General features: G+C 54.7%; 1 protein-coding gene across 3 annotated transcripts in view; it reads left to right on the top strand.

Moving 5' to 3' along the window:
• Positions 1–7,738, top strand: part of XPO6 (exportin 6) — a 107,882-nt gene extending 100,144 nt beyond the window's left edge. For all 3 annotated transcript variants that reach the window (XM_081299170.1, XM_081299169.1, XM_081299171.1), the window contains 6 exons: positions 394–508; positions 687–858; positions 2,469–2,630; positions 4,645–4,743; positions 4,888–5,118; positions 7,536–7,738. In XM_081299170.1, coding sequence (XP_081155296.1) covers positions 394–508; positions 687–858; positions 2,469–2,630; positions 4,645–4,743; positions 4,888–5,118; positions 7,536–7,637 — 881 coding nt within the window. In that variant the 3' untranslated portion in view covers positions 7,638–7,738. The remainder of the gene's footprint in view (positions 1–393; positions 509–686; positions 859–2,468; positions 2,631–4,644; positions 4,744–4,887; positions 5,119–7,535) is intronic.
• The last annotated feature ends 9,148 nt before the right edge of the window (positions 7,739–16,886 follow it).

Here is a 16,886-nt window from a genome sequence, read left to right as displayed (position 1 = left end):
AGCCACTCAACCCCTGACCCAGCTGCAGAGATTCTTGGTCAGAGAGAGCAGTGGCTGCGGCTGTGAACAGTTTCATTAGTGTGAGCCCCAAATGATCCATCTGCAAAGAAAATTTTGACCGTGGCTGGATGCTAGGCCCTGAGTGAGGCTTTCAGTTGACCTCCATTTCCTGTTGTGAACCATCAGGCAGAGGTTCCCTGGACCAGAGTTGTTTTCTCAGCAGGTCCTTAACCATTTTCCACTTTCCATCATTGGCTCTGATGGTACTGGGGAAATTTTTTCCAGCAGGAAGCATTAGAGAGAGATGACAGTGCAGTTTGCAAAAGAAATCAAGCCGAGGGCTGTTTGCCCCGTGTGTGGAGCTTTGACCACGTGTTCTGTCCTTTTATTTAGATGTGACTGATGAGATGCTGAGCTTCTTCCTCACTCTGTTTCGAGGCCTTAGAGTACAGATGGGCGTGCCTTTCACTGAACAGATCATACAGACTTTCCTCAACATGTTCACCAGGTAACCACGCACACCGCTGCCCAGGCTTTCAGGCTTTTCAGGTTCAAGTGAGAAGTAGGGGGACTGGGCTACAAAGTATGGATTTCTGTTCCCTTTCTTCATTGGCCACAAGCATTGGTTTTCATGTACTCTGTGGATAGAGTTCTTTAGTTGTCGTGTGGCTGTGTCTTGTCTGCAGAGAACAGCTGGCGGAGAGCATCCTCCACGAAGGCAGCACTGGCTGCCGGGTGGTGGAGAAGTTCCTGAAGATCCTACAGGTGGTGGTGCAGGAGCCGGGCCAGGTGTTCAAGCCCTTCCTCCCCAGCATCATCGCCCTGTGCATGGAGCAGGTGTACCCCATCATTGCAGAGGTACGCAGGGCCGAGGGAATGAAGTTTCAATAAACACCTTGTATTCTAAAGTGCATTTGTTAGTTGTTTTAATACTCTTTCTAAAAAATTATTTATTTATTTATTTATGTATCTTACCTCTATTTCGTTTATTTATTTTTATGTGGTGCTGAGGATGGAACCCAGGGCCCCGCACATGTGAGGCCAGTGCTCTACTGCTGAGCCACAACCCCATCCCTTCTTTTTTTTTTAATATTTATTTTTTAGCTGGACACAATATCTATTATTTATTTGTTTGTTTATTTTTACATGGTGCTGAGGATCGAACCCAGGGCCTCGCACATGCTAGGCGAGCGCTGTACCACTGGGCCACAACCCCAGCCCTGTTTTAATATTCTTGTAAAATTGTTTTTGTTTTTCCCAAGAAAGAATGCCTTCAGCTGACACGATCTTATTAAATTGGTCAAGTTAGTTAGAAAGTCTAGGATAAGCCTAGCAGGCCAGTCATCACAAGATTGGTTGGTAAGGAGGGTCAGTTTGTAAAGTCAGGGGCTGTGTGGTTTTCTACAGCCAACACGACAGATTTACCTTTCCATTTAAAAGCATTCTTGGTCTCAAGGATGCAAGGCAACTCTTGGGACCAAACAAACCTGTCACTGTTAGAAGAAAGCACTTGGTCCTTGGAAAACAAGCCCTTAGCCTGACAAGGTCCAGGGTCAGTATAGCTGTAACTCGAGCTTTCTGGAAATAGTTATGTAACTAAGAACTAACCTTTTTAACTGTCTGAACTAAGACCAAAGTGAGTGCCTCGAATCACGAGATACATGTGAGCCCTGTATGGTTTTCTACCATGGAAGCTTGTGACCTGAGGTGTCGGTTTAATTTTAATTAAGGCTGGGCCTTATAGTTATGAATTTTGCAGAGACATCTGGAGTCATGTGACTTGCATGTTCTCTAGTAATTTTGGAGATTTTTTTTAGTTAGTTAAAAAATCCTGCTGAGTCCGCCCCCTGCTCCTCTCAGAATCCAGGCTGCCAGCGAAAGAAGAGGCGAGTCCAGAGAGCAATCAGCTCAGCCTGCGGCCTCCACCAAGGGGTCCTCTGTAGTGCTGCTTTCTGTGGTTCCTGAGTGCTCTTTAAACTCTCTTTCTATGGAGAGCAGCCCTGCTTTTAAGGATCTTACTGTCTTTAGCCTCAGAGGTTGTGGAAGACCAGCAGGTTAGCTGGGATAGTGTTTTTATCCTGGGAAAGGGAACAGCACAACCGGGAAGAGAAGACACATCAGATTGGCTGTTTTCTCAACAGAAAATCCATATTCCTAATTGTTCCTCTGCTCCATAGCCTTTTCTCCTAGTGTACAAAGCTGAGTTCTTCTACCAGAGAAAGGGCCGTGGGCACTGACCTGTGCATTCTGAATCAAGTGCCCTCCAGTGCTCAAGCATTCTGTGTGAACTGCCACCTCCAGGGGCTTGAAGCTTTCTGCCCAGGAAGTGACATGGTGTAGGGGGCTTGTTGACACTGCGTGCTTCACCTGGTGTCTCTTAGGCTTCTGTGTTGCCCTGGCACCAGCTGGGAGTGGCTCCCTGAGCTGCATGAAGAAAGGGCTGAACTTGTGTGTGTGTGTCCCCACAGCGCCCTTCCCCTGATGTGAAGGCTGAGCTGTTCGAACTCCTTTTCCGGACGCTCCATCACAACTGGCGGTACTTCTTCAAGTCCACTGTCCTGGCCAGCGTGCAGAGGGGCATTGCTGAGGAGCAGATGGAGAATGAGCCCCAGTTCAGTGCCATCATGCAGGTAAGGGGGACGAGCCAGTGAGCACGTATCCTGGAGCAGATGATTGTCCTGGGGGCCGCCTGGGCCCACTGAACTGCTGCCCTTGGGTAGCCTCTCAGGCGCGTAGTCCCACTTCCCCAGCCTGACCACATTGGCATACTGACTTTGAACCCCTGTAGGTTGGGTCTGAAGCTCCGTCCCGCCTGCCTGTCTGTATTGTTAACTAGCATCTTGGGGTCTTAGTTTCTTCACCTGTGAGTGGGGCTCTTACTGCCTGTGTGATGGGTTGGCTTTGAGGTAAGTGAGACAACATGCGTGACCAGCCTGGACGTGTGACCTCAGCTTGCTTTACTGTAGACCAGTATTGCCCCAAGTGTGCAAGAAGCAGGGACGAAGAAAATGGGAATCTTTCTGGGAGGGGCCCAGCAGTCTGTGTTTTTCAAAGATGGTTCTGGCACATACCACATTGGGGGAAATGCACCCCCGTGGATCAGTCCTCACCTTCGGGTCAGTGCAGCTGTTACAGCAGCAGGCTTGATAACATTTTTGTTCTAAACCCTCATCTAAGTGGAGGTTTTTGTAAGTACAGGCTTTTTGTCGAAGGAAGCTGGGCAGGGGGTTTCCTCCTTCCCTCCCGCCCACCTCCCAACCCACAGAAAACCTCAGCCTGCTGGGTCTTCCATCTACCATGCTGTGCTGAGGCTGGGGTTTGGGGTGCTCAGGACTTTGCTCCCCTCTCGCCTCTCTCAAGCTTAAATTCTGTCCTTGCTTGTAAGACTTCTTGGGAAGATTGAGGCCTGGTCCCACACTCAGAGCTGGTAAAAACCATTCTGGAAAACAGTCTCACACTTTGGCAATTTCTTACATGTTAAACATAGGTAGCCTGTGACCCAGCAATGCCATTTCCAAGGGTTTTGCCAAAGATAAGTGAAACCTGTGTATATTTATTTGAAGTGGCTTTTTTCATAATTGTCAAAACCCAGAAGCAATCCAAATGTCCATCTGCCGGTGAGGGGGTGAACCCACAGGGACAGGTGTAAAGTAGGTTACTGCTCAGAAATACAAAGGAACATATTATTGATGCAAACAACAAGTGTGGATTTCAGGTACATTGTGCTAGGTGGGAGAGGCCTGACCCCAAAGGCTGTGCATTATGTGGTTCCAGCCATTATGGGACATTCTGGGAAAGGTGAAGCAGAGACAGAGTGTCACTCGTGGCCCAGGGGCAGCGGGAGATGATGCTACACGGGAGCATTCTAGGTCAGTGGGAATCCTGTGTGTCTTGACTGTGCCGGTGACTGACTCCTGTAACGGCAGCCTCAGGAGGTGCCTCTGTGTCACCCTCAGTAACCCTGACGTTAAATAATAAGTCAGTGGAAACTTGTCATTATGGAGGTCCCAGGGCTGCAGCAGGGATTACAGGAGCCCCCTCTCAGCAGCCCAGGGTGGAATGATGAAGTGGTGACACTCAGAGAGATTTTCTGTGGGCCACCCTTCCTACCAGGGTCACTTTCTATTAGATCAAGGCACTTGGTGTTTTGGGGGGGCATGCTTCATTTTGTTCCTGAACTAGTAATTTTTATATTCAGAGCTTCCAGGGCAGTTCAGAACTGGTGGTCACTTAACCCTGAGGCAGATGCAGCTGATCAAGAGGAGCTCTCAGGATTCATGGCCTGTGAGGCCTGGAATGCCGAGGAAGGGGGAGGTGGTCACTTACTGGAGACACACAGATTGCTGAGGGGTTTGGCCAGAGCTGTGGGCTTCCTGCTTTAAAGTCAGGTCCCGTGAAGGGATTCTAGAGATTTCTTATAAAAGGTGAAAGATGAGGCTGAAGTAGACGTCAAGGCCAGTGGGGAAGACTTCAGCCTGGAGACTCCAGGGAGCACCGTGGAGACCTAGCCAAGCCTGAGAAGTCCAGCTGGGCCTCGTCCTGGCATCTGTGTGGGGAGACGCACCTGGGAACAGGTTTTTTGGCATGGGGTGGTTGTCACAGAGGGTGGCTCTGGGAGGCTTTACCTGATGGTCTCACTTCCAGGCTTTTGGACAGTCCTTTCTCCAGCCCGACATCCACCTTTTCAAACAGAATCTCTTCTACTTGGAGACGCTCAACACCAAGCAGAAGCTGTACCACAAGGTGAGTGCCCCTCTCTCCCAAAAGAGCCCTTCATCCAGGTGTCCTTGAGCTTCCTCACTGGGGAGCATCATGGGGGATAGGTGGGACCTGGGGCAGGCCCAGGGGCCTGAGGGCGGCCCCACTCACCATTGCCTCTGCCCGTAGAAGATCTTCCGGACCACCATGCTGTTCCAGTTCGTGAACGTGCTGCTCCAGGTCCTGGTTCACAAGTCCCATGACCTTCTGCAAGAGGAGATTGGCATTGCCATTTACAACATGGCCTCTGTCGATTTCGATGGCTTCTTTGCAGCCTTCCTTCCAGAGTTCCTGACCAGCTGTGACGGTGTGGATACCAACCAGAAAAATGTGCTGGGACGGAATTTCAAGATGGATCGGGTGAGGAAAGAAAGGTCCAGGCCAAAAGGAGGGCAAGTGTGGGCCTCAGGTGTGGCACCTGCCCAGCGAGGGGCAGACTGCCTCAGGCACATTAGGTCCTCTGGGCAGGGCTCTGCCCGCTGGCAACTTGGTAGCAGCCTGAGCAGTGCTTGGGTGACATACTTCTCTGGCCTTGGCTTCTGTCGCAGTGTTCTTAGTCTCAGCCATTGAGGCCTGCTGCTTTGTCTCAGAGAAGGGACTTGTCTCAGCTTGTCTGTGCATACCCACCCCACCCGAGCACAACCCTGGCTAGAGGGTTCTGGGGGGGATGAGCCCCCGCAGGGCCAACACTGTGGAGTGTGGTAGAAGAAACACTTGTCACTCTTGCTAAAACTCAATGACAGAAGACGGGTGCTTTGGGGCTGCAGCTGTGGCCCCCCAGGGTCAGAGACGGACTCAGGTTGCCTGGACTCTCTCCAGATTGGCTGCAGCTCAGTGTGGGCTGACTTGCTTCATGGCCATGGAGGGCCCCTTACAGCACCAGTGCTCTCTACCTCAGGGACATCCAGTGGGCTTTCCCTGCCTGAGCAGTACCTTGGGTGGGAGCTGGTCTCTCTTCTCTCTCTCTCTCTCTCTCTCTCTCTCTCTCTCTCTCTGGTAGTACTGGGGATTTGAGCCCAGGGCCTCATGCCAAGCAAGTATGCAGCTGCATCCCAAGCTCTTTTTATTTTATTTTGAGACAGGGTCTCGCTAAGTTACCCAGGCTGACCTCAAACCTGTGATCTCTTATCTCAGCCTCTCAGGTGGCTAAGATTACAGGTGTGCACCACCGTGTCTGACCAGGCTCTGCCTCTTCATGCCATCACCCTGGTGCCGGGGATCACGGGCCTGTGCCAGCACGCCAGGCCCCCTGTTTCTCTTGGTGCTTTTGACTCGGCTCTGCTGAGCAGCCTGTGCAGTTCCTCTCCAGGGCTCTCGATGCCCCTGCTGGGCAGACGCTGCCTGCTACCACTCTTGCCTGTGATAAGCACCGAGAAAATGTCTCGTAGACTGAGGTCCTGTTTGCCCTTGTCTTGGAATCTTCCTTTCCTGTTCCATCCTAAGCTTGAGGTTCACTTAGGAACCTAAGTTGGATTCCCCGCTTCTTTTTCCTAGAGCCCAAATCCCAATGACCAGTTTCTGAGTACAGCACTCAGTAGCTTCTTGACTAACACAGTGGTTTCTAAATTTAGTTATTCATCAGAAGCACCCAGGGTGCCGATTAAAAATGGAGAAACAAATTCCGTGTTCCACTGAAAATTCTGATGAGGTGTTTGTGTGCTGCATCCCTTGGTTGATTTTCTTGGGGATGAGGTGTGGAGTCACGCTCTGTGCTTGTGTACTCCCCGTGTGTTCCCAGGCCCAGCGCCAGTCTCTGCCTTCACCCCGTCTTTTGTAGAAGACAGTCAGCACAGCACCCTCTGGGCCCAGAGCAAAGCTCACTCCAGGCCCTTGCGGGCTGGGACTTCCTTGGTCTCTGAGGAGCAGGTGCTGTTCCCTCCCCTCATGGATGGCTCAGGCCCCGGCTCAGGGCAGCTGGCAGCGGCGGCATTTGGAAGTTGCAGAGCCAGGGAGCAGGGTCCTGACCTGGGTGTTCTGGCTCCAGAGCCCCAGGGTGAGCCAGGGGTGCTCAGAGGGCTGTGAGCAAGAGGCTGACGGGCCAGGAAAGAGGAGAGTCCAGGCAGAGGAGGAGGCCGGCTTTGAGCCAGGCTCTGGAGGAGGAGCCGGGGTAACAGGAGAAGTCCTGGTGGGTGGGTGGGTGAGGAGAGCCGCAGGGCTCCTTCAGCCTGGTCCTGTCACCTGCCAGGGTGTCAGTGGGACATGGTTCCAACTGTGAGGCCCTCACTTCACAGCCCCGGTGCTTCCCATGGTTGCTGCTCCCTGCTGGGTCACTAGGAGGTGCCATGTGCACCTCTCCACCCGTCACCCTTGACTGGCGGCAGTGCTGGAGCCCTGTGTGGGAAGGGTCTGGATGTTGCTGAGTGCTTGCTGCCTGCCTGCGGCAGCTGTGCCAGAACCAGAGAACCTGGACTTGGCAGCAGGTGTACTGACTCCACCTGGACCCTGTCCCTTCCTGTCTGTGTAACAAGCAAGGTTCCTCATGTGTCCTGCTGACGGAGCCTGTGGCGCAGTGTCACCTGGAGGGTTTAGTGGGCTGATAGCTGAGCCTTGCCTGCAGGAGCGCCTGGTGTGGTGGGCCCGGGGCCGTGTCTGCGAGTTTTCTTCCCCCATAGTGCTCTGCAGGCAGGATTTGAGGCTATGCGTTTCATCCTAGCTCCAGAGCCTGCTGAGGCTCCCGGGTGTGGGAGCAGCTGGTAGGTTCTCACCGTGGGGCCTGGGTGTTGGGGGCGCGGGCCGCAGCCCCCTGCATCTAGTTGCAGCTGTCCCCTGCCTTCCAGGACCTGCCCTCGTTCACCCAGAATGTGCACAGGCTGGTCAACGACCTGCGCTACTACAGACTCTGCAACGACAGCCTGCCCCCCGGCACCGTGAAGCTCTAGGAGCCCCGCGTGCCGCTGCGGCCTGCTCACTGCCCGAGGGACACGGGCCGCTGCCCCCTGCACCACCTCCACCTTCTGCCGCAGATGTCTCCTGGACAGGCCTGGCCACCCCCCGGAATCTCACGCCCTGAGCCACGCTGCCTGGATTCAGGGCCCATCTTAGCGCTGGCTGGAGGTCCCAGTCCAGGGAGCCACTGGCAACCCCCAGGGGTGGGCCGTGCAGATCATGTGCATATCAGCCGAGCAGAAACGCCAAGGACAGCTTACGACAGTGCCACCTTCTCACCATTCCACCTCCCTACCCTCCCGGCGCAGCCCGCCATGGAGAGAGCCGCGAGTGGGCGCTGCCTCTGTGGAGCCCGCCCGATTGCCTTGAAGTCCCTGCTCTTTGTCAGGGATTTGCAAAGACTCCTGTTTTTTTTTTTTTTTTTTTTTTTTTTCTTGTTTTCTCATCATTCCATTGTGATACTAAGGAACTAAGAAGCTTAATGGGAAAATAAAAGCTTACGATGTTGTTCTATAAATTCCGCTTCGAGAGCTTCATTCTGTTCCTCCTCAAGGCTCCTCCAGGTGAGTGGGCCGTGCTGGGGGCACAGTGGGCAGCAAGGGCGCCCGGAGCCCCTCTTTGCCCTTGGCAATCACAGCAGAGGGGTGCTGACGGGGTGGGGTCTGACTGCGTCCCACGGTCTTCTAGAAACCACCCTAAACTTCTAAGCCATGTGGAAAAACGAACTCAGTGCCGGGAGTGGGTGTGGCCAGCAGGCAGCCTGTGATGGAGCAGAACGCAGGCCCTGCACTTCGGCATGGCGAGCCTGGACCTTCCCCTCCCAGAAGAGGATCCCCCCCACAAAGGGCCCCACAATGGACCCAAGTCGCACCTGAGCATGGCAGGGAGGTGTAGAGGTCGCCGTGGGTGCCAGAAGACAGCTTGGCATGGGTGAGGCCCCGCACCCTCTGAGTGAGAACCGGGTGGAAACGGCGTCCGTGCTTGCATGCTTCAGAACAGATCAGCAGGGGCTCTTGCTCCAAGACGCAGCGTGACTGGACGGACAGGCAGAGCTGGGTGGATCTGCTCACCTGGAAGTGAGGCAGGCAGTGGCTGCGCCTCGGCTTCTTGGTGAGCCAGGATGCAGGAGGGAGTTGGGGGACACTTCTGTTTCTGAGGCCTTTATGGGAAGGAAGCCTTTGCCTTAGACTGGGCCAGCCTGAGGTGTGTGAGTGTGTGTGCAGGCGCACACTCGCATGGGACTTCAGATATGCCTCGAGGCCCCTCTGCAGCCCTGTGCCTGGCAGCTGTGGTCAGCCCCTCTGCAGAGCTGGAAGGGGGTGCTTGGGAGCTGGCTGCTCTTCTGCAGGGGCATCGGCCTCCAGTTCTCCCCAGGGTATAAATATGCCTCACCTGTGCACTAGGGAGGCTGGGGCGGCTTTCCACTCTTTGAGGTGGGGGATGAGAGGTGGGGCTTGTCCCTGTGGGCCCCACTCTTGGACAGGGAACACTGGCAGGAGCTGGGACAGTGAAGGAGCAGCTGAGGGGAGGGAGCACGGGTGTTGGGGGGTCTTGTTCAGGACTGATGGGCAGGGCCCAGCTCTGAGTTCTGGTTCTTGGAACAGAGACCTCCCTCCGCTCTCTGCCCGCACTGCCAATTCTACTTTTTTTTTTTTTTTTTTTGGTGTTGGGGATTGAACCCAGGAGTGGATTACCTCTGAGCCACATACCCAGCTTTTCAAATAAGTCTTGAGACAGGTGCTCACTAAGTTGCCCAGGCTGGCCTGGAACTTGTGAGCCTTCTGCTCAGCCTTCTGAGTTGCTGGGTTCACCGGCTGTGCCTCCACACCTGGCTGATCTGGTTCTCAGGGGCAGTGCCCCAAACAGGGCCTGTACCACGCAGGCCTTCAGAAGCCGGGTGAGTCAGGTGAACTACTGGACTCTGACAAATCCAGAGGTCGTCCTTGCATTCCGGGGACGGGGAAGGGTGGAGACAGATCACGGCAGGGGCCTCTCAACCAGGGGGACTGCTTTTTGTCACCTTGGAGTGTGAGGAGGATGCCCCATGTTCTGCTGTGGCCCGCATCCTGGCCTCTTTTGGTTTATGTCACTTACATCTACCAAAGACAAAGCCACCTGCTTTGAGATCTGATGAACTTTTTCTGTTTTCTTTTTTTAACCTGGGGACTCTCATCGGGCTATACTCCAGCCCTTTTTATTTTTTTGTGACAGGGCCTTGATAAATTGCCCAAGCTGGACTGGATCTTGGGAATCCTCCTGTCCCAGCCTCCCGACTCAGTGTTACGGTCTGGATGTGAGGTGTCCCCCAAATGTTCATGTGTAAGACAATGCAAGAAGGTTCAGAGGGGAGATTATGGGTTATGAGAGACTCTACCCAAACAGGGGATCCCCTGATGGGGGTGAACTGGTAACTGGAGGCAGGTGGGGTGGTCATCGGGGGCATGGCTTTGGGGTACATACCTGTGTCTGGGGAGTCTCCACTTCCTGATCACCATGCCGCCTGCTTCCTCCCCCACACTCCTGCCCTGGTGTTCTGCCTCACCTTGAGCCCCAGGGACCGAGACTCCAAATAAAACATTTTCTCCTCTACAATTGTTCTGGTCAGATCATTTAGTCACAGCAGTGAAAAGCTGACTAAAACAGAAATCAGGTTCCGAGGTGCCATGGCGCCCGCCTGATGGGATCTCCATCCTCGCCAATTGTATCGTTCTCCTTCACAGCTGGCCACTGACCTCGTGCAATGAAAGGTGAAGGTTTTTGTTTTAAAACAGCAAGTATTTTTCTCCCAGCTATAAAATGTTCATGACAGACTGTAAACTATACAGAACATTCTTTAAAAATGACTGTCTAATCCTCTGCCACAGGAAATAGCCACTGATATTTTGGTGCGTCCTCCTTTCTCCTTTCCCTGTATGTGTACAAATGCGCTTTTTCTTTTCTTTGTTCCCATTGGTAAACTTGAGCTCTCCCTGTGTCGTAGGCTCCTTTTTGTACACTATATTGTGACTTCCTCATCTTATTTTTTTTTAAGTTTTTCGTGCCTCTTTTTTTTTTTTAAGAGAGAGAATTTCAATGTTTATTTTTTAGTTCTCGGTGGACACAACATCTTTGTTGGTATGTGGTGCTGAGGATGGAATCCGGGCCGCATGCATGCCAGGCGAGCGCGCTACCACTTGAGCCACATCCCCAGCCCCGACCTCCTCATCTTATTAATATTCTACCAAAACCTGCTCCCTGTGGCAGGTGGCGTCTCCACACTCGGAGGTGCCCTGTCCTGACTGTCCGCCTTTGTGGCCAGGGAGGTGGCCCTGAGCGTCCGTGTGCAGGAGTCCCTGTGGTTGTCTGGTTTCTTCTGACGAGGAATTGCTCCTTGGTTTGGCCTCATGGTGGGGACTGTTGGAGCTCGATTTCTGTTCTGAAAAAGGATGGGAGTTGCAGGCTTTGGAGTCGCCAGGAATCTTGAGCAGAGAAGCTCCCGCACAGACCACTGGACTCCATCAACCCTGTCTGCGCATCTTGGAGACTCAGGCCCGAGTCAGGTCCCTGTGCACTCTGAGCACCTTTGCTGTCCCAGAGCCCTCTCCATTGCCACATGTCTCAGGGTAGCTGACGGGGACAGGACAGGTAGATGCTTCTAGTTGGCTCCCCGGGCTTTGGCAGGACCCTGATTGGTGGCCAGTCATCAATTTAACATACGTCATTTCTCAAACTCTTCTGCAAGCCAGGTACTGGCTGCAGGGGGCCGGTGGCAAGACAGACCCGCAGATAGCTGCAGAGTGATGTGCTCAGCATGTGGTGGGTGGGGACAGGTAGAAGATGCTGGAGGGAACAGGTGGGGCTCTCCCCAGGTGACAGTCATCGGGCAGCTCCGTGGAGCATGTGAATTTGCCAGGAACTTGGCAGTGGGCAGATAGGGGGGCTGAGTGGGGTCTCCAGGACAGGGTGAAGAGCCAGAGAGGGGACAGGATTTTCCATCTGGCTGGAGCTGACACATTACGGGTCACCAGGAAGGTTTGGTGGGGCACTGGGGAACATGGCTGTCATCTTTTCCCTTGAAACCAGGACATAGTGAGCAGAGACATTCTCGGTGATAATTGTGGTGCAGCAGGTGTATGCCAGGACTTGTGTCTCCTTGGTCATGGGAGAGGAATCCCTGACTGAATGTCCTGGGACAGATGGGTGGCAGGCAGCCTTCTGGTGGGTGTGATCTGGCCACCTGGGGCCTCCCAGGAAGCTCTGGGTGGCTACTGGCTCCTCCTCCTACTGCCCCAGGGCCCCTTTGTCCCTTCTGGTCACTGGTGCCAGGTGTCCCCCCACCAATAGGAGAACTCGAAGGCAGAGATGGCCCTGCTCCCCAGCACCTGGCATTGGGGCTCGGCTCGCAGCAGATGCCCCCAGGAGGTCAAGCTGTGAGGATTTTTCAGATGTAGCCAAACAGGGTTTTCCTCCCAGGAAGCAGCTTGAAGTCACACTGGGTGCCCTTGACTAACTTTCAGCCTAAGGAAGCCCCGTCCTTGGTGTCTGGGGCCTGGGCTTCTCCTGGGCTCCACGGGAGGGAGGCGGGAGTGCAGCTCTCAGTGAAGGACACCTTCAGCTCCAAGACCCCCCTCCGCGCTCTTCGCTCTCACTTGCAAACATCTTTTCAAAGCCTTGTTAATTAATTGGCTCGGGCCTTGGGCAGTGGCGAGGTGGCAGCTCGAGAGCACAGGGCAGATCCGTGCCTCCTTGTCAGAGCTGCTGCCCGCTCCCGGGGGCTCTGAAGGGCAGTGACAACCTGCACAGGGTCACGGGTAGGGGAGGGTGGAAAGTTAACTATCTAGACGAACCACCTGGGAGATCCACAGGCCTGACGTGGCAGGCGTTTTGACAACAGGTAGATTTCCTTTTTAGAAGTCAGGGCCCGGGGTGTGGCCTGCTCAAGGCCCTCGGTCCCATCCCTAGCAGTGCACAAAATACCAAGTGTTTCTTCCTCCCTTTTAGTGTGAAAATAATACATGTCTTTGAGGATAAATAAGCCTCTGAAGGCACTCAATAATGGTGGGTGGGCTTCCCGACCTTTCTGTGCATTTATGTGCATATAGGCATCCATCAGGAGTAAGGTCATGTTACATGCAGGTCAGGGTCCCCCTGCCCCCAGGCCTGGCATAGACCCCTTCGGGAGGCCCCTGGAGACCCCGGCTGTCAGTCTGTCTCCTTCTAAGCCACAGACTGGGCCGGGGGGGGGGGGGGGGGGGGGGGGGCAGACCCAGCCTGTGTGGAACACAGATCTGGGCCTCATCTCCAACCCACACTTGTGTTTGGATCCTCACGGGCCAAGGCCAGGCGCATGAGACACACGGTCACCTTGGAAACCCCGAGGATGGCCTAGCCCCATTTGCCAAGGCTGCAGCTTCCCCCGCCCCAGTCCCAGTGCGCCCCGCAGGGTAGATGATTCCCAAGCTCCTGAGTCGCAGCGACCTTGCTTCCAGCCTCTGAAGGGCACTGAGTGGAAGTGATGCGGCTCCTGGAGAAGAATGTGCCCGGCATCTTAATCTCCCCTCACCCAGCTGCCCGGGAGGGCCGGGAGCAGGGGAGTCTGGGGCTGGTGTTAGGTCACTGATCTGTTCTGTGGCATTGCCCAAAATGGTCCCCCTGCCTTCCACAGAGGAGACCAGCCCAAGGTTTGCCTTCTGCAGACACCCACCCCACCCTTTAGGATTCCTTAACCTTGAAGCAAATACCTCCTCTTGAGGCCACTGAAGCCCAGAGAGGGAAATGATTTGCCCAAGGCCACAAAGCCGGAGCTCGCTTGTCTGCCTTCTCATCCACTGGGGACCTCGGGGCAGGGGCCTGGGAAGCCTCAGCTATCCATAACCTCACACTGACCACTCAAGGAAACAGGTCCTCTGTCACTGTTCCCACTGAGCCAGAAGGACAGGCTCCCAGCTTACATGAGTTGCCTGTGGTCACACAGCTAGAATGACCTAGGGGACAGGAATTCAGGCCAGATTCTGCAGGGCACTAGATTCTGCCCTTCCCTCTGTTCTCACAGAGGAGTGGCAGCGGGTTCCCTCCTGTCACCACCCGGGGAAGGCCTGAAATGGCTCTGCCCGAGGGGTCCAGGGCTGGACCTGGCTTCAGGAAGAAAGGAGGCCAGGAGTGTGTGGTCAGAGTCCCTTTGGGCCCTGGACTGGCCCTGACTGCCACATCCCCTCAGGCCCCATGGGGCCTTGCGCCAGGGATGGCTGGGTCCAGGCTGGTTCTGCTTCCCCAGCAGCTCGGAGCTGGGCTGGCAGAGTCCACCTGCAGGTGGCCCAGGAGCCCCTGCCCCAGGGAGGGGCCCCGGTGCTGAGCGGAAGGCCCGGGACTGTCGCGTGGCATCTGACCTGGCACCCCCTCCCCAGGATGGGGACACTTAGGCACCACAGTCTCTCTCCTATCACCTCCTGAGGCTCTGCTCTGTGACAGGTGCCAGATCAGGAACTAGGAAGGACAGGGACCAGCGACCGGGAACAGGGGCCTCGGGCTCTGCGCATGCGCTGTGTGGCCGTCCGAGCAGACCCCCGGCGGCTGGGGGAGCCCAGAAGGTCTCCGCCTTCGTGACGTCTCCTCTTGCTCTGGAAGCCGAGGGCGGGGAAAGATGTTTTCTAACCTTCGCCAGTTGGAACCCGGTCTGTCCGGGTGTTTATGTGTCAGCAAAAAAAGGGAGAACTGAAGACCCAGGGCGGCGACCCGCGGAGTCCAGGGTCACGCCGCGGCCACGTCCGGCGAGTGTCCGCGACCGACAGACAGCACTGACTTCACTTCACGTCCAAAAATTCCAGGGATTTTAAAATCAAATTAAAAAAATAGCCCGATTCCCTGCCCGTGGGGTGTCCGCTCTGTGGCCCCGGGAGCACTCCCAGGTCCTTTGCCACCTAGAGGGACAGTGGCAGTGGCACTTGAACAAATTATAGTTGGTTCCTGGTCGTATTTTGACAAATCGCCTTTTTATTACTATTTTCAGACCAAAAAGAACCATATTCATTGGTGACCAAGAGTTCCAGCCTTGGTGAAATAGCATTTAAATAAGCAGAAGTGTCCTGTCACCCACTCCCTGGCTCAGGGCTGGACCCGAGAGAGAAGGCGGCTGGAGGTTCCCGGGGAGGGTCAGGCAAGGGAGAGGAGCGCACTGCCCGCCTGATCTCAGGCCTCCATGGTCCCCACCGGGCTCTGCCTCCCACTCCCAGAGGCGACTCCCGTCCTCCGGGATTGGGGTCACTGAAGGTGAGTGCACCTGGTAGAGCCCCGGCTGCCCCCAGGGTGTGGCCGGCCCCAGAGAGTTGACTTCTCTCCCCTGGAGAGGCGGGACCCACGGAACTCCCCCCAAACTCTAGAATCCATCTGTTCTCACTGAGGAGACCTGGTTCTGAGAGCCACACTCGGGCAGGTCTGGGCTCACGGTCACACAGACCACTTACTAAGTCCAGGGTTGACCCTCAGCCCTAACCCTGGACAACCACAGGTGCACTACTGCAGTGGGAGTCCCCTCTCCACCTCAAGGTAACTCAAAATGTAAACAACACCGAGCCACAGAATGAGGTTTAAGATTTCAAGGCAATGCTCACCTCGTGTGGCCAACTTCTCTCTCTTGGGCTCTAAACTCATGTTGAGTGTCCAGCCTCGTAGACTCAGGCCCATCACTTAGGTTCAGTCCTCATCTGTAGAGTGGAGTTGGTGAAGGACCCCGTGAGACGCTGTGGGAGAGCAGGATTCAGCTGTGGGCCTGGGTCGAAGTAGTTGCTCAATAAACAGCAGCAGGTTATGGGCACAGCAGTCTGTAACCATGGCAATGGTGGTCCTGTGGCCGCAGGTCAGCAGTAGTTGGGTGATGGGGCTTTGGCTGATCCCTGACCCGGAAAGGATGGAGACAGCCTGAATGAAGAGTGTGACCCCTGGGTGGACAGGGTACAGGTGGCCGAAGATGAGCCTGTCCCAGCCCGGGTCCCCAGGGCTCATCTCACATCCCCACCACGTCCCTTGGGCATTCCCCAGGCCTTGGCACCAGGGAGAGTGGATTAACTTCCCTTACAGAGACTCAGAGACGCTCAGAGATGGCCTGAGACTTGGGCAGTGCCAAGGGAGTCCCAGGGCTGGGAGCTGGGCGGCTGTGGTGTCCCAGATCAGTGGGAGGCAAGGCCCAGCGGCTGACATTCCTGAGCACACACTCGGCTCACTCCTGGGATATAAACAGGAAAAGGTGTCCTTCCTTCAACAGGACGGCTCAGGGATGGGGTGACACTCAGTGGAAGAGCATGTGCTGAGCAAGCCTGAGGCCCCGGTTCTAGCCCCAGCCCTCCAAAAAGAAAAAAAAAAATCAAAGTAAAGAGACAGCACCCGACAGACTTTAGATCCCAGTGACCCGGAGCCAGATCCTGGTCCCTCACCCCCTGCTGTGTGAACTTGGGCACTTTAGGACCCCTCAGCCTGGGTGTCCTTCTCTTTGACATGAAGGTCATCGTGCACACCAAATGCCAACACAGTGCAGCCCTCCGTATCCCCGGATAGCACATCCTGCGTCCAACCAACCACGGGTCAGAGACAGCCAGAAAAACACTGCGTCTGTCTGGAACATACGCAGCCTCTTTTTTTCTTGTCCTTATTTCCTAAACATCCACTCTTTTTACAGCGTTTATATTATAGTGGGTATCATAGTCATTTAGAGAGGATTTAAAGTAGATGGGGGCTGGGGATGTGGCTCAAGTGGTAGCGTGCTCACCTAGCACACGTGAGGCACTGGGTTCAATTCTCAGCACCACGTAAAAATAAAATAAAGATATTGTGTCCAGCTAAAACTAAAAAAATAAATATAAAAAAATAGACGGGAGGGTGTGTGCAGGTTATATATGCAAATACTCTCCACATAAGGGACGCCTGCACCGTGCACTTTGGTATCTGAGGGGGTCCCGGAGCCAGCCGCTGTGTCACAGAGAAACGCATGTGCTGTTCTTGTGGGGTGGCCTCAAAGCTCGCTACACAGAAAACGCTTAGAGCTGGTGGCTCTCGGAGGCCATGTGTGCGGGGTTGCTGCGTCCTCTTTCTTAGGTGGGTGGCTTTTTTTTAGAGAGTAGATACCAGGGATTGAACTCAGGGGCACTCGACCACTGAGCCCCATCCCCAGCCCTGTTTTGCATTTTGTTTAGAGACAGGGTCTCACTGAGTTGCTCAGGGCCTCACTGTTGCTGAGGCTGGCTTTGAACTCGCGATCCTCCTGCCTCAGCCTC

Source organism: Spermophilus citellus, assembly GCF_964194105.1.
Source record: "Spermophilus citellus genome assembly, chromosome: 6".
Lineage (NCBI taxonomy): Eukaryota > Metazoa > Chordata > Mammalia > Rodentia > Sciuridae > Spermophilus > Spermophilus citellus.
Note: the sequence above shows the minus strand (reverse complement) of the source record. Positions and strands in the feature narration are given on the sequence as shown.